At 35.0% G+C, this 21778-nt stretch overlaps 1 protein-coding gene across 7 annotated transcripts; it reads right to left on the bottom strand.

Annotated features, from left to right (window-relative positions):
• Window positions 1-1891: 1891 nt before the first annotated feature.
• Window positions 1892-20153, bottom strand: LDA (limit dextrinase). Of its 7 annotated transcripts, XM_086422118.1 has the most exons (30): window positions 19543-20150; window positions 19273-19408; window positions 19138-19190; window positions 18564-18672; window positions 16945-17096; window positions 16644-16843; window positions 16348-16497; window positions 16014-16074; window positions 15707-15827; window positions 14493-14583; window positions 14300-14393; window positions 14075-14170; window positions 13766-13906; window positions 13314-13364; window positions 11823-11893; window positions 11555-11647; window positions 10942-11032; window positions 10135-10206; window positions 8605-8661; window positions 7325-7393; window positions 6922-6978; window positions 6743-6817; window positions 5800-5888; window positions 5464-5541; window positions 5102-5240; window positions 3775-3884; window positions 3580-3679; window positions 3269-3475; window positions 2980-3127; window positions 1892-2279 (listed from the first exon to the last, which is right to left on the bottom strand). In XM_086422118.1, the coding sequence occupies exons 1-28, from the start codon at window positions 19789-19791 to the stop codon at window positions 3365-3367; spliced, it is 2916 nt and encodes a 971-aa protein (XP_086278244.1). In that variant the 5' UTR covers window positions 19792-20150; the 3' UTR covers window positions 1892-2279; window positions 2980-3127; window positions 3269-3364. The 7 variants fall into 7 exon arrangements, with proteins under 7 accessions (XP_086278244.1, XP_086278247.1, XP_086278245.1 ...); XM_086422121.1 differs by lacking the exon at window positions 1892-2279 and having other exon boundaries at window positions 2842-3127; window positions 5153-5240; window positions 19543-20151; XM_086422119.1 differs by lacking the exon at window positions 1892-2279 and having other exon boundaries at window positions 2842-3172.
• Window positions 20154-21778: the final 1625 nt, after the last annotated feature.

Below are 21778 nucleotides of genomic sequence, written 5' to 3'. Positions count from 1 at the left end.
CCATTCAACACCACGTGGCATTAAATGTCCCTTATTCAGATCTCTCTCTCACCGATTAAACCATTTTGAGTGAGAATCTGACTTACCCCACGTGACACACACAATAAACTCTCTTGTCGTGATCCATGTTAGCAATTTGGAATATGGCAAAAAAAATTCATTTGAAAATTTTGACTTATATTCTATTTTAGATCGAAAAAATTCGATCCACGAAAAATATGTGATATATTCATATGTGTATTATCTATTTCATTTTAAAATTTTAAAAATAAAAAATCTAACTATAGAATAATGATGATGAAATTGATAATAGAAACAATGATGGTCGTGATTATGAAGATATTGAGGTTATTATTTTATTGATTTAAAAAATATATATATATTAAAATCAAGGGGTAAATCATCAATTTGAAAAATTAAAGTGCAATTTCAAATAAATGTAGAGAGTCATGTCATTATTTTTTTTTTTAAATAAAAATAACATTTATCTCGTAAAAATAGGGATTCTTCCAAAATTTTGAAATATGATTGTTTCAAAGTTGACTTGTGGTACACGTCACAACTTACAAGTTAATACTTTGCAACATACAACAAGTTATAGTAGTATTTTCTTTTTTCCATCGAGTTTTATAAAAATTCGTAAAAAATATGTTTTATTCTTTTCAAATTTAAAATCTATGAATTATTCAAAATAATTCAATAATCCGGAGAGTAATACTTTCATTGAAAAAAATGAAAATTCATAAATTTTTCAAGAATTAAACGGGTGATTACTAACAAGGATCGTGATAAGTTCAGGAACTATAGATATGTAAAATGCCTCAGGATACACATTTTTAAATGGGGAAGTGTAGTTTTATATCCTAAGATATACACATCTTCGACTCCAAACTTATCGTGTTAGAAGAGCCGATTGAGTATGCTATGTGAGGTACTCAGATTATCATGATTCAACTCGGGAACCATAGATCTATACATCTCAGGATACAAAACAGTATTTTTCCATAAAAATATGTATCATGAGGAAATTTTGATTATCCCAAGACATACAGATGTATGGTTCCCAAACTTATCACGTCAAGAGAATCGATTGAGTGTGCCATGTGGGATAGCCAGATTATCACAACTCTTCCAGTTAGGCTTCACGTCTCTTTAACAAAGAGGTAGAAAGAGATGGTTTGTTTGTTTTCTGTTGTCTTATGTTCTTAAATTAATTTACCTTATGTTATACATGTAATTACAGGTATGTGTCTAATTTGAAGTGGTTAATGGCTTGCCCAATTATTCCATTTATTGAAAACTAATTAGCCAATTTTGGGTGTATCATTTCAAAATCTTGTTAGCAGTCTCCCGTTTAATTCTTAAAAAAATTCATAAATTTATTTATTTATTTTTCTTTGAAAGTATCATTCTCTGGATTAATGAACTATTTTGAATAATTCATGTATTTTAAGTTACAACGGAATAAAATACATTTTTCTTTACAAATTCCACAACTTCTACAATTTTAATAAAACTTGAGTCAGAAAAAAAAAAAAAAAAATACTGTAACTTGTATGTTGCAAAATGTAAACTTGTAAGTTGTGACGTGTAATACAAATCAAATTTGAAACGGTCATGTTTTCAAATTTTGTAGGATTCCATCTTTTTAGATGACAAATATCCCTTTTATCTTTAAAAAAAGAAATAATGACATGGCCCTCTATATTTATTTGAGATTACACCATAACTTCAAAAATTGATGATTTGTCCCTTAACTTTGATATTTTTTTATAAACCAATGGAACAATAACCGCATTATCACCACTATACATCATCCACTTTCACCATCATCATTAACATCACCATGACTACTAAATATTTCAACATATATTTTTCATTTATTGAATTTTTTACTAGATTTTTACAATCCAAAATCGAATAGATTTTAAAATTTTCACATATCAAATCTTTGCCGTATTTTGAATTGCTAACAAGGGGTGGGTTGAACAAGTATCTCTGACGGAGTTGATTTATTTCGAATTGTTACATCAACTTTTGCTAACAGCACCTCAAGAGGTGTGATTTACATATGAATTTGGGTGTTATTAGCAAAAGTTGGTGCAACAATAAAACCTCTCTTATTTTATTTATAACTTACAGACACAAATAATAGTAGTCTAAAATTAAATCTTAATTGCGAGTGATCTACGTCTACACGTGCCATCATGTCGTACATTCTATGTGTAGTGCACAAACATCATTGTCATAATTCCTTTATTGCAAAGATTTGCTGTCATCTGCAAAGAATATTCTTTATAATTTAGGTCAGGATTGTTGATGATCATCAATCAATGTTTGTACACGCGTAAACGCACTATCGGATGACACTGACATCTTGATTAACATCTATTGTGAGAATTGAAAAAGTAAACTTCCAAACTTCCGTATTGTATGATCCCTATGATTGACAATTGTGCACTTGTGTTGCTCAACCCAAGTAAAGAGCAAGCAATAGCATAAACTAGTTACATGCATGTTAATAATTAAATAAAATAGATCAATATCAGATACCTACCAACATGTGCCCATTACGTACCGGAGAACATCCCTTCCAATACATCTTGATATTGTCCACCAACGAGACGGATAGACAAGTCAAACGTGTTGGACGAGATTTAAGACCACAGTTCATTTTTGTTATTGTTGAACGAGATGACTCAAATGTATAGGAAAACTCGTCCGAGATGTCAAAACGAGTTTTAAAACCATGCCTAAAAGTGATGCTGATGAAAAAGAGTAATCCATTCCTTTGGTGAAAGCTGATCTTGGTTGTTTGATGTATTGGAGCACGACTCAAAATTAGTACTAAATCTTTTTTTGTTTAATAAAATTATATTTTATTATAAGTAAACGAGTGCTAATTTATAATTTGGAATGCTTGTACGTACTACAGGAGAGGAAAAAAAAATGGAAGGAACTTGAACTTAGGATCTTTACCTGAAGTCTACTCCATCTTTGCTCATCACTCCCTACTTATCTTCACAAGTTTGCCTTCTCCCTTATGTTTGGCAGACCAGCATCTCCAAGCATTCAAGAAGACTTATTTCAGATACTTATTACTTTGCACCTCTAGAAACGTGAACACCTAGAATGAAATTCACAACAGTAGGTCAACTGAAATTCATCACCACTGCACACAGAACTCAACCATGACTGACCTAGATAAGAGTCAAACTACCAAAGGTCAAGCTTTATGTGGTAGAGTTTGCAATTGCAATGTACCAACCTCTTTCGAACCATTGGATCATTGGAACCCCATGAAGTAATATAGATAACTTTTTATTTCTCTAACTCAAGTCACCACAATCTGGCACTGTATTAATCATACTCCCCGATGTTCAACAAACACTGACGTTGTCCTTGGGGGAAGAGTTAAGTTCCCAATGGAAGCATCATACCTAGAATTCTTGACTAGCTCATCACTTGACATCAACTGCACCCAAGACCCGAAGAGGAAAATATTTTTCCTTTCAACCAATGAATAATAACCTACTATCAGAATCAGATAATATTTGTACTAAAGACGAAGATACCTACCTGTATGGGATGCAGTTGAAGATTTCTTGCCCGCAGCGTAGGGCTTGTAAAAGAAATTTCTGTTGGGCGTGCATTGAAAGCAGTGACAATATAAGAGTAGCTGTGAACAAAGCAATAGCAAGACCATGATTCAATAACAGTGCTGCAGTTACCCACAAAAATATAGAGAATGCTAATGAAGACACGTCAACTCACGTTGGATCCAATTGGGCTAACCCTGGAAAGCCTTCGTGACCATCTTCAATACTCATCACTATGACCCCAGGGACCCATGAGGAACCAGTATTATGGAAATGTACTCTTTCCTGAACAAGAAGGTTCATATCAAGGTAGATATTGGGAGGAGGAGCTCACCAGTTCATGTTTGCAGCCTTTACTGTTTAAGCCACAGATAGCCTAACAAATAGATATGATTTACCAGATTCATGCAGCTTTTGAAGAAAACTAAAATTGAACAAAAATGATGAAAGAAACATAAAAAGGTAGATGGAGCACCCGAATCAGAAGTTCATATAAAACTTAAATAATTCAGTTTTACTCATTTGTAGGTAACACAATTGAGTTCATATCAAGAAGAAGATCCGGTAAGGATTATGTCTGTATGAGTGAGGGTTGATCCAGTGAGATTTTTTATTCATACTTTGATCTTGACCTGCCTCATGCTGAAAGGGAGACAGATGGGTCAACTTTGTCACTGAAGACCTGATGACCAAGTCAACGTCGGTCCTAGTGGGATTCTGAAATCAGACCTGTACCATGATCTGAATTGCAGTAAGACCAGACTGATTGCATGTAAGTTACAAAATTGACTGGAACATGCTCGTATTGTATATCATTACAAGACATGTCCAGTGGCCAACACATGAGGTATTATATCAAATTATTACAAAAGAAGAGGTACTTTGTAAATTTATAGAGGACAATTTTGATCTTGTGCAGGGGCATACTCCATTCTTAAAATAAATAAGATAATCTATGACTATTAATGGAAAGGTCTGGCCCAGTAGCTTCATTGTGTCTGTGGCTGGGTTTGGTCCTCTTTTAAGGCCCTTAATTTAAACAAACTGGATCTGGGCCAAGTACGTGGAACTCTATGGGGCCTTGCACCTGCAAACAGGCCAAGTCTACAGGCACAATACGCTGGCCCTTGGGTCTCTACTAAGGTTAATTTGTTCTTCATAGAAAATAGTTGATGAGACATTTCCTTGAAGAAAACATGCTTTAAAGAACTACTATTTATGAACTTAGATTTGGGTAAGATGCAGACCTACGTTCAATCCAAGGAGTTAATGGCAAGCGAACAGACCTCGGTTTTTTAAGTATGTTGCCAGATGGGCATGGGACTCGGTGCTTTGGCTCATGGACCTCATGGTCCAGGCAGGCCACATCAACAGTATGGCTAGCTGACTCCAGCCCATTGAGATGCACTCTAAACTAATAATCGTCTTGTTTTCAAAATAGAAGGGCAGGGGATCAATGAGAAATGCCAAAGAACAGGGAAAGTTCTTTTCAAATATCTTACCTGGATGGCATTTCCCGTCCTCAATCGAAAAAGTGGTGAAGAGTACCTCACCCTCAACATGTTTAAGAAATTTTCCACCGCAGCAAGGATGTGACTTCTCGGAGGCTTAAAGGATGGATCCGCCAATCGTGGTCTGATCCTGAAATGGAAATAAATTAAGGTCGAAGATCCTTCTGTAAGAATATCAACCCAGATACCCGTAAACTTAAAAAAAAAAAAATGGAAAGCAATGAGAGCAAAAATATTGGTGTGACTATCAAGAAATCTCTGTTAGTCTTTTGAATCATATCTTTTTCTCTTCAATAAGAATTGATGGATTGATGAAAGCAAACAAGATCATGGAAATTTTCATAAATGCTTACAGTGGCCAGTTGTTCTCATTTTTCCCTTTGGGAGGAAGGCCAACACCCCAATTGTTTGTCTCATAGCTGAAGTCTAACCTGGAATAGATAAGTAACATTTAATTTGAGGCAAGATAAGCCAGGTTCCCACTCGAAGTAAAGTCTATCTCATCATGTGACCAATAAGTCCTTTTTATGATACTAGCTGAATTGTTAACTAAAATTCTGCAGTAGCAGTATTTCCAAAGGAGAAGTAAGAATGATTGAGCCAATAGACAAGAAAATCATTACTCTCCAAGATGATACATATACATAAGTACCTAAACAAGTAATTTGAGATCAAGCATAGCAGTTTACCGGTTGAACCAATCACCAGAGTTGTATGAATCACGATCAAGTGATTTTGAGCGTAACATCTCGTCACCACAATGGAAGAATGGTATTCCCTGGATTGAGAAAACTTATTGAGTAGTAAACAAAAGAATATAGGATAACCAGCACAATTTGGTAAATACATAATTGAACATTATGATTCATTGACGAATCTCCATCTCAATCATCCTCCGAAGAAAAAAAAATGTCCAGCTTAACCAGCAAAAGAATGAGACCCTTGTTTACTACCAACTCCTACAATAATAAGCATATCTTATTTAATGCATGCGTTAACAATAAATTGTTTCTAACTAGTGTATTTTATCCAATATTCCTCAGGTCACCCTATATTTAGAGAGCTTCTATTGCCGTGCCAACTTTTACTAACGGCACCCCAAGTGTGTTCTAATTCTTTGGTGATTTACATATGAATTGGGGTGGTGTTAGCAAAAGTTGGTGTGGCAATAGAATCTCTCTATATTTAGCATAATATTGGATTTTTCCCATGGAGAAAATCACAATAGACACTGTATTTCAGACTTTACGTCAGGCAAAAGGAAATATATCGCTCTGTGAAAACTTCTTTATGGATGCAACCCAACTCTAAACTACGATTGCATCAACTTCCACAGAAGCAATGTTTACTTAGTCTTGACAATTATTTTTCTTATGTAGAGAAATGAATTCTAGTAAATTGACCAACCTAACTGATATATAGTCAAGTTTTAAAATTTACATTTACCACATTCTTGTCAAGGCCAATGAAGCAAAAACATGAGAATACAAATTTACTTCTATCACAGGTGTAACCGAGAACTACTAATATTTCCAAAGTTCCCAAGTAAGTGTTATCTGTATCACATTAAAATTATAAGTGTAAAAACAGCAACAACCAATCACTATGTAGTTAATGAAACGATGATGGAACCTGTGAAAGAGCTATTAAACTCGTTGCCAAATGATTCAGCCTGCACCTCTCATCTACAGAAATTTCCATTGGGGTCTGCAAGAATACAAGAACCGAGCTTGGAGTTCCAAGGAATACTAAGTGATACTCCAACTAAAATTAAGTGGAAATAAGACAGATCAAAATCTGGGTAGGTGTACCTTCAAACTGATTATATCAAACAGCGTCTCATTATCGTGGGCAGATACATAATTTATCTGAAGAATATCAAAGGTGTTGATTCCAAATAATTGAGAAAATTACAGAATGCATTTACTACTCCCGCATACACAGTACTTAATCAAAGACTAGAGAAGCATCCGAGGAGGACTGAACATCAAAAGGACAGCCAACTAAAGGTAAAGAGAATGATGAAACACCCAGGGAATCATGCACAGAATAATAGCAATAATAACAACTAAAAAACAGAATCTTGCCACATAACAGAAATATATGAAAAGCATCTACTTCATGAATAAGAAGAGGATATTGAATAGGTAAATAATTAATAATGCCTCTATTCATAGAGATAGTGAGACAGATAAATGCTACAACAACACTCACCGTTTCTGTGGGGCTTGAAGTGTATGCAACTGGTAACCTATCATGAGTTAACACTTCAGATCCCTTCACCTGAGAAAACATTATGAATAAAATGAATGGATAAATAGTGTCTATTATTGGGGTGGTTGAACGAATCCTGTTTCTTCATTTCATTCTGACAAGAAAACTTCATAGAGAAGGGAAAGGGATGTGCACAAGTACCTAGACTCCTTTTTTGGCCAACTTATCAAATATATTAGAGAGACGCTATTGCCACACCAATTTTTGCTAACACTACCCCTATTCATCTGTAATCACCAAAGAATTAACACACATCTTGTGGTGGCGTTAGCAAAAGTTGGTGTGGCAATGGAAGCTCTCCTATGTTATTGGTGGTCCTATATTTATTTGCATAGAAAAAATATTATGACTCACAATTTTCCAATATAAAGGAAGTTTCTAAATTGGTATTCAGTGATTCAGAAGAAAATAAAAACACACCAGAGTGGAAGTAAGTCGTCATCATTAAGGTTGTCAATGCCCTGGGTTTGCATTAAGAGATGGTTATCGATACACCCACCACACATTAAAGTACTGTTGCAAAAGATTGACAGTGCCATGGAAAAAACTTTGAAGCGGCCATCCCGCTTCAAATTTTCGAAGGAATCCTCTCCTTTGAAATACATATGGCATTTCTAGAGAGGTATTCTAAATATTGACGAAAATCTAGGGGCATAAAATAAATAAAAATGCCACGTGTCTTGTAACGAGGAGGGTTTCTTCAAAATTTGAAGGAGGCTGGCCACTTCAAAGTCAGACTACAGTGCCATGGGCTTCAGTAGGTTATAGTTTTCCTATATAATAACCGATCCCAACACAACCACATTTTAGCTATAGGTATGTTTTTTGTTACCACAATTTAGGTTTGAAGAGGTCAATGCAAACAAATATTGGTCCATCACACCGATAAAAGAGTATATTGGTCCATTATAAGTTCCTACAGAGGAATATTCCCACATTGAAGGAAATAGAAAAGGATCGGCAGATCCAAGGCACTAGGCCCAACTCCCAAGGCACGTAATCTAATCTGGTGGATCTAGTCCAAAAATATAGAAGCTACCAAAACAGGCAATTATAAATCTTTCGTTCATCTAAAGTAAGATTTAAATCTAAAATTCAAAACTAAAATGACTAATGACATGAATGCACCTTCTTGTACAGATTATCAAAATAAAATATGGCCTTGTGCATAGAATATTAGATTTGAATCCAATGAAGCCCTGTGGAACTTTATGTTTTACCTCTTCCCCTTGATAACTGGTTAGCACAAAATCCCTCAAGTTTCCAGCCATCCCAACCTGAGTTATGTAAACAAGCTCCAAAAAGTTACTAAAAACTACAAGAAAAACGAATATCTACAATTTTTTTATAAGTAAAATTTCATTAGACATCTAACACGATCCCAAACAACTGACACACTACACAAAGGATAAAGTACAGACCCTCTCCCATCTAACAAGAAAATCTCAACAAAAAAAAATCTGCATGAATCAATTTATACAGTTCAAGTAAAGACAATATGATACAGATTATTTATGAGGATGCTAAACAAGCGTAGAACCTTGTCTTAATCAGAGAAAACTGATATTAAGACTACTCAAAGTTCTATGCAAGGTCATCAAAACAGCTAGGTGAAACCAGACGGTAGAGAAGCACCTACAATATCCAATAGGCCAGACCATGTCCATGTCACCAATAAGACCATAATCAGAACAGATTAGCAGCCTCCTATTATGGGATACATGTTCAATATTGGCTCCCCTCATATCCAAATATAGTTATACTGATATTTAAAAAAATTGAGGAAGTATAAACAATTGAAAAAAGAAAAGACTGTTCTAATATGGTAAAATTAACCATGGATAGATATTTCTGTGAACTCTTACATTTGGAGATTAAGCAAATCGGACAACTAAACCATATGCATACCAACAATATTACTCTCATCCAGGTAACATAGTGACCAGCTATTTAAATGTGAGAGATTCCTAAACCATGCTCTAGATTATCAAATGATTCATGGGAAATAATACATTTTGAGGGACGATTCATCATAGAAGCATTTAGAGTTATGACATCCAATTAAACCATGATGAGCACTATTAACCACAAGTGAACAATAGCAGCATGTAAGCTCAAACACAAATTATAAGGTGTAAGAATTTTTCAGCCATGATAAACAATACTACCAAATACAAAAAATCTCAGTGAGGGGAGGATACACTGGGAATCTTCCATGAGATTATTGTCATGGACTATCAGGAGCCTAAGTAGGGTAGCACAGAGCGCAATGACGAAGAGGGTGGCAGGGTGCTACAAGGCGGAGTAGTTATACTGCAAGAAACCAAATTGTATATGGTCGTGGGTTATTTTTATATTACAGTTCTGTTGAAGAATTGTGGTGAAGATTTCTCTTGGATTTTATCATAAGTTTAAGGCCCAAAGGAGGCATGGAGGACGATTTTTGGAGGGAGCTGGACTTGGCTAATGTTCAATGGATTCATTCATGGTGCATAGTAAGCAACTTCAATGTTTGAGAACCCTGGAAATCAAGACTAACACATCTATAAAAGGGTTTTGGAGATTGTAAGCCGGAATGACCTCATGAACCTTCCTCTAAATCAAGTAAAATAAACTTGGACAAATGACTAGAACTGCTGTTCCTGAATGGATTGTACGGGTTCCTTATCTCAGTCAGGTGTGTGGTGAACGGTCGTGTATTTCGATTATTCACTGGGGGGAAAAAAAAACTATTTATCAAGAAGATGCACCTGGATGTGGTCTTGTGAAGCCGCCAGCATATTGTCAACAACAGCCTTAACACCAAGGTCATGTCCATTAGGCTGTAGAAGAAGCAACAGTAAGTTATTAAACAATAAATTCATTGACAACAAATGCTTGTTTTTATACATCATGTGCACCAACAATATCAAAAACCCTAAGGGAAACAAAAGTTCTCTTCGAAGAACTGATGGTTCGATGAACTGACAATATCAAACCTTTTCCCAAATTAGTATAAGATCAAATCACTTGCCGAGCTGACTTTTACAGAACAGAATGTGATAAGTAGGTGAATGCAAAGTAATTCTGTTGAGAGCGTCTAGTGAAACAATTGTTCACAAATCATCACCACTACCAAAGTCTTTACCCCAGAAATTTGGGTTGGCTGAATGAATCCTGTTTCTCCATTTAAATTCTGTCTAAAGCAAAATAACTGTTCACAAATACGGAATCAAATTCAACTAAGTGATTGATCTAAAGAAACCCCAACACCTAATGATATTCAAAGGCTTCTGAGGTACAAGAAATTCTTCCCAGATAACTTAATTCTTTAGAAACCAAGCCAAATATGACCACCATTTTCACTTTTCCTGGGAAAGGTGAAACGTGTTCACAAAGCTAATACTATTTTCAAGGCCATCAACAACATTTTGTATTTTCATTAAGTTATTTCATTCGACACAGTCATGAGATCATATCAAATATTCAAACACGTACAATTAAAAGTAAAACATCATTCATACAATCTATTGATAATGAAAAAAGCAAAATGAAAATTTATTAGAAGGCACTTAAACCTGATAAGATAGTCCTGTCACAAAACCTTGTTGAAGTGGATGACCAAAAGGAGACCCACCAAGTACTGCATCTCGTATTCGATCATTAAAGCTGAAAAGAATTTTTGAAACTAGTCAGAGAAAAATAAATGCATCATCACAACGGAAAATAATAAACTACAAACGATTCTGTAGTGAATTTAGGAAAGAATTAATAAACCAGTTGGATAAAAAAAGATGTAGTGTCTCTCAACGAAATTGAGTTAACACACTCTGGGACTCTGATTCAATCAAACTCACAAGGACTTAACTAACTTCACACAGTGCTTGTCATACCAGCAAAGTTGCACATGACTTGATGAGCCACCGTATCAGTTAGGCCTTGGACGCAAAACCACCTCAACTTTTTCCATTAGTGTTTTGGAAACAAAATGTTAGTTTTTTAAATTCTTTTTGGAGAGAAGAATTTTCATGTCTTAATATTTCAAATCAAAACAACAACAAAAATGCTGCTCTAAGTACTTCCAGTTTAATGTGTACAAGTTGACTATAGTTTGACTTCAAGTTTTTGAATATTGGCTGTTATATGCCAACTAAGCAGAAGATATAGGAGAAGATAGGAAAACTAGAATACCTTCCAATCCCAGTCCCACAAAGATTGAATTGCGATGCATTTATCCCACGCCCATTTTTGGCTACTTCTCCAAAGTCCCATCCCTCCCCGTATCTAAAACAAAAGGAGCTTTACCAATTCAAAATTGAACTGATGCATATAAAGGCAAGGTGAAAAAAGAATGGGCCAGATAACCAAATAGCTCACACCCATTAACAATATGTTAAGAAATGCAATCATCAATAAGTGCCTTATAAATAACAACAACAATTAATGGATCCATCCTTACATAAAGATCTTAGAGCCATCCACTCCATTCTTATCCTCTGAAAGGCTGTGGAGAGCATTTTTTGCCTTCACCTGTGTGCCTCACCCCCAAAAACGAAATAAGGAGACAAAAAAATGGAAACATTTCAAGCCACATGCAGCAGCAAGGTTCTTGTGTATAAGATATTGCTATACCAAACTCAATTGGTAGGCAACTCCCAAATCCAAAACATAATCCTACTATAAGTGAACTTGTCATTTTCCTCCTAAATCCTAATAACTAACAGTTCTGGGTCAATGGTAATGCTAACAAGGTGATTTTCCCACACACTGTTCATTAGTAAAAAGCCAATGCGCAGATACTCTTCAGAAGGATATGATACTTTCATCCAGAGTATCCTAACATTTTATTTATATAAATAGAAAAAACACCCTGCAAGATAACACCAATTCCTATATCAGGATATACATTTGAGCTTCATATGAAGGGAAATAAAAGAACATGAGAAAACAGAAGGAATTAGTTCCTGTTCAGCAAAATAGAACATGCAGCATTGAAAGCAGGAAGTCCTATTATGCTGTAAGGAATTTATCTTTAAATTCAATTACTCCAGCAATGACACTAATCGACCCTTGTCCTGCCATGATCATTTAGTTGATGCCACTAACCCAAGTTCAGCATTAACCCATTCAACTTACTAACCCAAGTTTCATGCTACTAAGCCATAAAAACTTTACAACACTTTCTTTTCTAGTTAACTTGTTAATTCTTGGTTTCTCTATCTATGGCTCTAAGATCTCTGTAGAAATGGATGTTGAATAAGAAATCTACAATCTAACTGCCTAAACGAGTGAACCACGACTTCTCATTAGGAAAGATGGGCAATTCTACGAAAAGAAAAAGCTGGATTGGTCAAATTCAACTTTGAACACCATGGGCCCAACATTAGAAAGAGTTGTTTCATTCCAGTTTATGAAAACCAAACATGTTGCCAAAGTTGATTTTGACCATGGGGCTTGGGTATTAGAGATAGACCCACTGATTCAGATGGACAAAGATCATTGGTTATCATATCAAAATGATCAACTGATACAGAGCAATAATCTGAAAATATGAGATGTTTCTAAAAATTGGATGATTCTCAGCTGGGGCTTCAGTCCATTTCATCATAGGGAATGGACAGAACATTAGCAACTAATTATGAGGGGGTAGGAATTGTCAACTAACATGTCTTAACAACATTTGAAATGAAAATAAATAAGCCAAATATTTCAATTGCCAGGCTAATTTGAGAACCAAGTTTAAAGAGGAAGCATAGTTTAGTGCTATATAATAGAAGCATGATACACATATACTTTCATTTTGCCACTCAATCAATGCTTACATTAGTAAATTTTAATTGTTTTCTGACCGAAAGAACACTCATGTGCATTTTCTTTTTAACTATTGCCTCACTGAAAAAATTATACAGTTCCTAAATTAATTAGTTGAAGAGAAATGCATGTTACATACCATGGTACTTTTCATTATATGCCCCATGAGATCAAACCGGAACCCATCAACCTGAGAAAGCAGTCATAGAGTGATGATTATCATTCAATAAATGTGCGCAGTAGGAATATAAAATTGATATCAACATCATCGTGGTAACACAGCTTTAAGAGTAAATCTCACTAAGACTAAGGTGCATAATAGGCAAGGTATAAATCCCATTGTGAGGCAACATTTCCGTCACTCATAATCATCAATCAATTACATTTGTTTGAGAAATTAGAAGAATGTGGGAAGTCCATACAAACTTGAAGAACTCAATCCACATTAATTTACAAATAACAAGTGCTATGCTGAATAATCAATTGTAAAATCCACATTATAGTGTCATTTTCTTAGGCAGAATAATCAATTGTTGCCTTCCACTAGGTTCACTGGTTAAGCAAAACAAGTGTAAAGTTGTGAATTATCACCTTATAATCAACCGCCCAGCATAGAAGATCATCAAGAAGCAAACGCTCTACCATAAAATGCTCACTAGCAGTATTATTTACACATGTGCTGTGCTCAATACATCCATTGGCATTCCTCCTTAGGTAGTATCCTGGAACGACCTATAAAAAAAGAACTTCAAGTGTCACAATAGGAGTAAAAGCTAATCCTGTAAGAAATATATTGATAAGACAGAAAAGCTGGATATCATGAATTCCCATCCTGAGAAAAACTCAAATACGACTTGAACAAGTGTAGCTGGACGTGGAACACATAAATCAAATCATGACCTTGTCAAGAACAGAACTTTCATCATGTGGCCCATTTGCATGCAAATGATTATATACAACATCCAACACAACTCGAAGGCCAACACGGTTAAGTGCCTGAAATTAATATAATCCAGAAAAAGAGGGAACAATTAATCATCACTTAAACTGATTTAATCATTTAATACCAATAACCAACATATCTGTGGCACACGATACGTAAAATTTTAAACAATGCATCAGCACCTGAACCATCTTTCGAAACTCGAGAGAACGGCATGATCCATTAGGATTGCTTGCATAGCTTCCTTTTGGAACACCCCATAGAACAGGATTGTACCTTTGTTAGGAATAGAAGAAACAAATGCTCAATGAGCATATGGAATAAATTAAAACACATTAATTTTCTTCAATAGCATTCAGATGTAAGATATCTTACCCCCAGTTATACCCATCCTCATCTTGGATGGCTGTGACTTGAGCTTGTTGCACATCTGAATCTGGCGGTAACGTTGCCAGTTGATCAACATCTGTACGGTTTTTTATATTAAGCAGTGAAAAAATGCCAACAAATAATAATTCTAGATAAGGTTTCCTGAAAATCAAATACAAATTGTCAAAGAAATGAACAACATTCAAATTTCAAACTTTTTTTTATGGGTAAATTTCTAACTTCCATAAGCACTAACAATGCACAAGTCAACCAGAGGTAACAAATAAAAGATATTCTTAGATGTGAGATATTTATCTCATTCATTATAATGCAATAAGTAATTTGGGCAAGGATGCATTTGAATTTTTGAAACAGACAAAGGAAATCCTAAGAACCCCTGATGCTGACATATCAGTATAAAATTCCACCATCATCATATGCATTGTCCCAACCCTCTTTTCGTAGTTGGTGTCAGATGATTTTCATAGTTGGCACACCATTGCTTTATGAACTAGTAATGCGGGAGTGTAGCTTTTGCTCTGCATTTTGCTTGGTTCCTTGGTAGGAACCCTCAGTTGTATCGCTCTTCCTTTTTAATGAACTATTATCTACTTACCAAAAAAGGTAGAGAAGCAACGGGAGGTGTCGAGAGCCCAAGATGTATTAGGTATCCGCTCCAGGCTCCCATTTTTTTACTAGTAAACAATTAATGTAAAGAAGAAAATAACAAATTTGTTGGGTTATGTCATATATATGATAGCATTGCTCATTCATTGGACAATAAAAATTGTTATACCGCAGATCTGGATTACATATAAGGATATTCACCCACAAAATTTCTTTATATTAGGGTTAAACACAGTTCAATTTTTATCCAAAGATGTTTGTATTCAAAGCCTAATTATGACAAAGCATTTCACTAGAGAGAGAGTGTTTAATTAGAAAGATTTTTGTGAAGGACAATTGTAAGCAATGACAAAAAGAGCACTGTTTCCAATAAGAGATTCTAATTTTGTTGTGTTATCGGTTTCCTGTGAACCAAATTGAAGAGTAGGTATCCAGTCTTAACCAAAAAGCATGCACCTTAGGTGCAGCCATGCAGAGGCACACGCTTCATGGGGTCCACCTCATTGGTGTCACCCTTGAGACCTTTTTGGTGCGTTTGAAGGTATTCACCCCAATAGTATTGGTAACAAGATTGAATTAGTAAGAAATATTACCTAAATACTTCCATTTTTCCTTTTCATCAACAACACCAGCAAATTGGAAGGTTGGCAACAGATGCACATGAGTGAGACCAGCATTTTGCAGTTTCTTAAGATGAAGAATGCCTGCTGATTCCTGCAAGCAGCATGTGTTCACATTTTACCATTAATCAAAATTACATTGTTCAACTTAATTTCTTACACCAAAAACATGCAAACATATGGAACTACATCTTTCTACGCGAACATGCATGCAAAAAACAAAAGTAAGATAAAAGCAAACATACAGAAAGTCAGAAATATTCATGAGAACAAACATTACCTGGGAAGTAAAAGCAAGATAGCCACCACGGAAGTCAGGATTCACTGTGTGGTCATTGGCACTGCAATTGAATAGTTGAACATTAACATGACTATAGAAAGCTACAAAAACAAAATTCCAATGAATGCAAGTGATATCATTCATCAAAGGAGGTCGAGATGACCAACCAGATAGATACAAGATAAGAGATCAATAAATCTTGTATACAAGATGGAATATATTCTAGAGCATGACATCTTTGAGGCCTTGTTGGCAATCGCCACATAGGAGAAATATAAAATATCTGGAAGATATGAGATCGGGAAAATTTTACATGAGAAAATAGATTATTAACCTGAAATCTCTTATGTGCAACTCATAAATACTGATGTCAGAGAAAGAAGAAAGCTTCGGCTTCTCATCTGCCAATTCATCCCATCCCTCTGGTTTTGAAGTATCGCAATCAAGATTGACGAAAAATGTCCGCTTCCCGTCCGATGAGAGCCTATGCCAACAAGATGAAAATATGAACATAATATGATGCAGATATTCATATGTGCTGTAAGCAAATGAGCCTAAAACTTTATATTATAGAAACACCTTAGTTTTTTTTTTTTTGAAAGTGTTGGCTAACTGAAACGTCCAGCATACCCTCTGGCATATGGATCATTCGCCGTGCAGATTTCAATTTGCAAAGTGCTAGGATGGTAGACAGAAACTTCATACACATAGTAACAGCCTTCCCAACTTCTTGGACCATCAGCTCTCCAAACACCATTTACCTCCTCAAGCTGAACAGTTTCCAAGGGATCACCACCTGATGGATCCCTATAGATGCAAGCACTCACAGCCTGTTTTCACATATAAATAAGAAGGAAAAAAGAAAAAAAGGGAAAGAAACAATGGAGACCGAGGAGATTAGAGGATATGAATCACAAAGATGATGTTTTACTTGAGCAGTAGGAGCCCAAAGGTAAAGGGACACAGCTTCTGTAGAAAAAACAGCACCAAGTGGGCCGTTGTATGAAAATAAATCATCTAGGATACCGGGTAGCTGCAAACCAGAAGCATTGCTGCATGTTCCATCAGCTGCATTAAGATAACCTAGTGACTTATCAGGCAAATTGGAATCAGCACAAGATCAGTTTTGATGGAAGACATGCAATTACCTTAATCCAGAGAATTTAGAATTAAAAAAAAAAAACATTAATCTAGAGAAAGCATCGTGGGGCTATCATATATTCAATAAAAAAACATGTAAACTAAGGTCATAAAGATGCTGCTTTTTTCATCTAAGCACATGTTACACACATAAGTAGGACAAATGAACACCGACTAGTTCAATTAAGGTTGCTTGAAATCAACCACCCGAACAAGTTAACTTGGTAATGGATCAGTGGTGATTTCCCAATTTAAATATTTTATGAATATGATTGTAAATAATGAAACTAAGATACAGAAAAGAATTTAAAGAGGAAAACATGTACTATATTTTAGTTCAATACTCATAAAAATGATAATAACTAATCATAAATAAATAGCACAAATACATAAATGCATACAACTTACTGATTAAAAAAATATGTACCTGTGATCTGATAAATATGATAAAAAAAAGTGCAACAATTCTGACACTACACTAATAGCCAATTGCTATCAGATAAATAAATGACAAAAGGCCTTCTAAGTTGATATCAAGAGATACAACCCACGACATAACAAGTCAAATGGTTCGAACTTCAAAATTGAAAGTTAACAATAAAAAAACTCCAAAATTCAGATCAGAAACCTTGAAAGCCAATTTTGGGTACTTTAATGACCCATTCATATTTTTCCAAATGAAGTGCCAACAAAATAAGACTCGGGAAATTTTCAACAATTCTTTTCAAAATAAAAGCTGGATGTGTCCTTGATAAGTTGTCTGACCCATGATTGCATGACAGTGAGCTATAACCATAAGAGAAGCTCCTAAAAGATGTTATCGAACACATGTTATTAGCATGATGGATGACAATTAAAAAAAATAAAAATAAAATAATTAATTTATATCCACACTCAAGCACACAACTAATTTAACCATGCGGAAGTTGTGTCTTTCAAATGCCAAAAAACATTTTGTCTACTGGTGCTGACGGAACAAACTCGAACAGAGAAAACAAATATGGGGCTCACTGCTTAAGAAATGCAGTCAGGACTGCACCCAACTCCCATTAACCCAAATTTTCAGTAGTCCCAAACAGTCCTTTAAGAATAGACTTGTTCTAAACTGACTTTGTTCCACACTGCTCTCAACACTATGCTGACGTGGCAGTGGGCCATAGATTTTTTCCTCGAGATGCAAGATTAAACATCTATGTTTTTCTACCCACTGCCACATCAGCGCAGTGTCATAGGAAGTCAGTTCTGCATTTTCCTTAAGAATACACCCAAAGTCAATGCAATTGAATTTAGTTCAACTCTACTGGAGATTCAATGTTGAATATAATGCCCATTTTCAAATTCTTCTAATTGTGCAAATATTCAAGAATTTGTCTAAAAATGAACCAAACATTAAAAGTCGTTAGCTCTTACAGTTAAAAGAAGCAACAGCTAACTGGCATTTGAGGAGGCTCTTAACATCTGTGGAAAGTGGGACCTTGAGAACTCTGTAACCTTGAATGTGAGGGAACTTTTCAATTACCTGCAATAAAATACCAAAAAATAAATAAAAAATTAAGAGAGTTGATATTGGCACCCCAACTTTTAGTTATTTCACCCTAATTTCTTAAATTATTCATCACACCCTAATTGAATATTTTAACACACCATTCAAACATTACAAAAGTTTGATTCAAGTTATTATTTCGACATTAGTAAGCGTTGTAACACATTGAGAGAGAGAGAGAGGGAATCTATTGGTACCCCAACTTTTACTTATTCTCAACCATTGACTTTTTAAGTGGGGTGTAATAAGTAAAAGTATAAGTGCCAATAGCAGCTCTCATAATTAAACAAAATAATATTTATTCCTCAAATTTTACCGGGGAACTTCTCAAATTGAGAAAAACCACCAAAAAGGTATCAAATTTAAAGCAAAATCACAGAAACTGGTAATGAGAAAGATCAATAACAATAGTTAATCCTAAAAACTTGTCAATCGGCTCACATTTACTGGAAGCCCAGAGTTATCCGGATCAAGCTTAATTTTCACATCGTAACCTGTGATCATAAAAATGAAAAATTTTAATAATCAAAGGATATTAAAAATGGGAATCAAATAACAAATTACGAAGTTTTAAACCTTCGATTCCGCCATTGTTGACGACTAAGCTAGCAGATTTACTAGAGTACAGGTAGTAAGAACCATCTTCATCATCGAAATTCCAGGCAATTAGAGATCTGGAAACCCAGAAAGCTCTCGAGTAAGATAAATTATCCTGAAAGTGAAACCTCGGTGATTAAACATTCGATTTGAACCGAATTTCGATTCACAGATTCATAAATTATCTAAGATCGAAATCGAACTATTAGATTTTGGAGATAATCGAATGGATGTGTAAGAAGTAAGAACCTGTAGCGATGTTGATGAAAGTGAAACCTCCTCAACAGACATGGATGAGCAGCGAAGGGTTGTGGACGGACAGCGTAGAGAGGTTGTGTTGGTGGTGGAGGAGGGTTTCGTGATGCGGTTGGAGGAGAAGATGAGTTGTTGAAGAAATGGAGAAGAGTATGGACGATGTTGTTGCCAAGTCCAGCGAGGGACGTTGTGCATGGAAGGGATAGTAGGGAGGACGGTAAGAGATGAGATTGAAAGATTCATTGGTCTGATAGTCCTCCCCACACCAGAAATGTCGCTCTCTCAATCTTTCTCTCTGCTTTTCAGAAATCAGTAGCTCTTTTCGAGTTCTGCAACTAGAAATTTTGAAGGAAAAAAAAAAATGTTCACGAAGTTTTGCTCACGGACACAGTATCTGATCTTCTAATCAAACGAGCCCGCGTGTATCGAATGCATTCCAATTTGCAAAATTACCCTTTTCAGTTACCAAACTACCCTAACTATATTTGACGTCACGCACTTGAGAGTCTGAGCAAAAAAATCACTCACATATATTGGACTTCAAGAGTTCAGGCCATCGTAATCCTCATAAAATGGATTTTCACATATTTCATGATCCCAAGTTCTGAAAATAGTGGCTATCGAACTTCTACAGAATTCTAAATTTAAAACTAAAATAGTCTGACTAACATTACTAAATTAACGAGGATTTCACACTTATGAAGAGTCCTTGAGCTCACCATTTGACATCAAAAACATGATCTGATTCTTCTAGAAGATAAAATTATATGAATTTTCAAAAAAAAATATATATATTTATCATTTAAGTTTAAGTTGTGCGACGTTTGGGATAATAATCCACAAGTACATTTATTAAAATTAATACATACTACAAAATGTAACTAGTAAACAAAAGAATAAGGACAACATGAGATAAAGCTTGGAGACAACTTTGTTGATATAATATGCAAATTATATAGAATAACACGTTATAAAAATAAATAGGTGTATTACAAGTAACTATTGATCTATTATGACACATAGGACTCCATGTAATTTGGCACAAGGGCTTGAAGTCAATGTGGGTTATTATACCATTTTTTTTTATAAATTAATAAATTACAATAATGCTTTAAAGTACCTAAAGATTTTAAACAGAAGATCTAATAACGAGTAAACCCATCAACTTTTTTGAAAGAGGGAGTGTTGTGGATTCCAACCTAATTGACTTGCTACATTGAAATGTATAGATATCTACTTTTACTAATCCATCTTAAAGGAATGAGATTTGTAATAGAAGATTTGAAACAAGAAGTACCTTTCATTGATGGTAAGACTTGCGTCATAAATCATAATTGCCAAATATCCAAAAGGATAGGTGATGGCTCTTTAATTTTACCTAAAATGTTGAAAGTAACTAACATAGGTTAGGATCAGGGGCGGAGTCAAGATTTTCTCATAGTGAGAGTAAGACTATAGTCAAGTGATCATTTTAAAAACAAAGAGGTATCTCAAACATTCACCAATTTGATAGAGGGGTGTCCAAATCACCCTAAAAATTAAAGGGTGGGGTGGGGTGGGGTGGGGAAGTGGGGATATCATTAAATCAATAACATAAGTGCGGTATCTAAAATATTCACCAATGTATAGGAGGAGTGTCTAAATCACCAAAAAATTTGCAAGGTTGGATAAAAATTTGGAGGAAGAGTTTGTATGGGGATTGGGGGGCAACAAAGGTCGAAGATTTATCAAAATCACAATGGGTGCCTCGAATAATCTTCAAAAGAAAGGGTTATCTACTTAACCCAACATATTGAGTGGGGGCAACTGTCCCCACTAATCCCTTCTTGGCTTTGCACCTAGTTGGGATCAAGAAATAGCCTTCTTTTACAACCATTGTCCTATGTGATACGTACAATCTCCTAATAAAAAATAAAAATCAGATCATTTTAAAACTTCTTACCCCACCAAAATTAATTAACAAGTTAATGATTAAATTCAACAGTCCATGAATATTCTTCAACATGTAAATCATGTATGATGGAATTAGAAATTGCAAAATGCGTTGATTTTCTATGATATGATTCTCACAAAAATCAGCCCATTTCATAACTTTTATCTATATAAGATAAATGATTGTCAGCCATGAGATTCCAACTATAAGTATTAGTAAAATAATTTATTTTGGCGTTGGAGTTTCTTTGACATGTACCACACCAATATTTGATAGTGGTGAAATGCAAGATGATTT

The sequence above is a fragment of the Akebia trifoliata genome, chromosome 14 (genome assembly GCF_017979445.1).
Source record: "Akebia trifoliata isolate Shusen 1 chromosome 14, ASM1797944v1, whole genome shotgun sequence".
Classification (NCBI taxonomy): Eukaryota; Viridiplantae; Streptophyta; class Magnoliopsida; order Ranunculales; family Lardizabalaceae; genus Akebia; species Akebia trifoliata.
The sequence above is the reverse complement of the archived record's forward strand: the minus strand, read 5'-3'. Positions and strand labels throughout refer to the sequence as shown.

Coding starts and splice junctions, on each gene's coding strand:
- LDA (XM_086422118.1), bottom strand. CDS start 19,791: ATGAATCTTTCAATCTCATCTCTTACCGTCCTCCCTACTATCCCTTCC. Junction 16,075..16,347: donor TTGCACATAAGAGATTTCAG/GTTAATAATCTA, acceptor ATTCAATTGCAG/TGCCAATGACCACACAGTGA. Junction 3,885..5,101: donor GGACGGGAAATGCCATCCAG/GTAAGATATTTG, acceptor CTTCTTGTTCAG/GAAAGAGTACATTTCCATAA.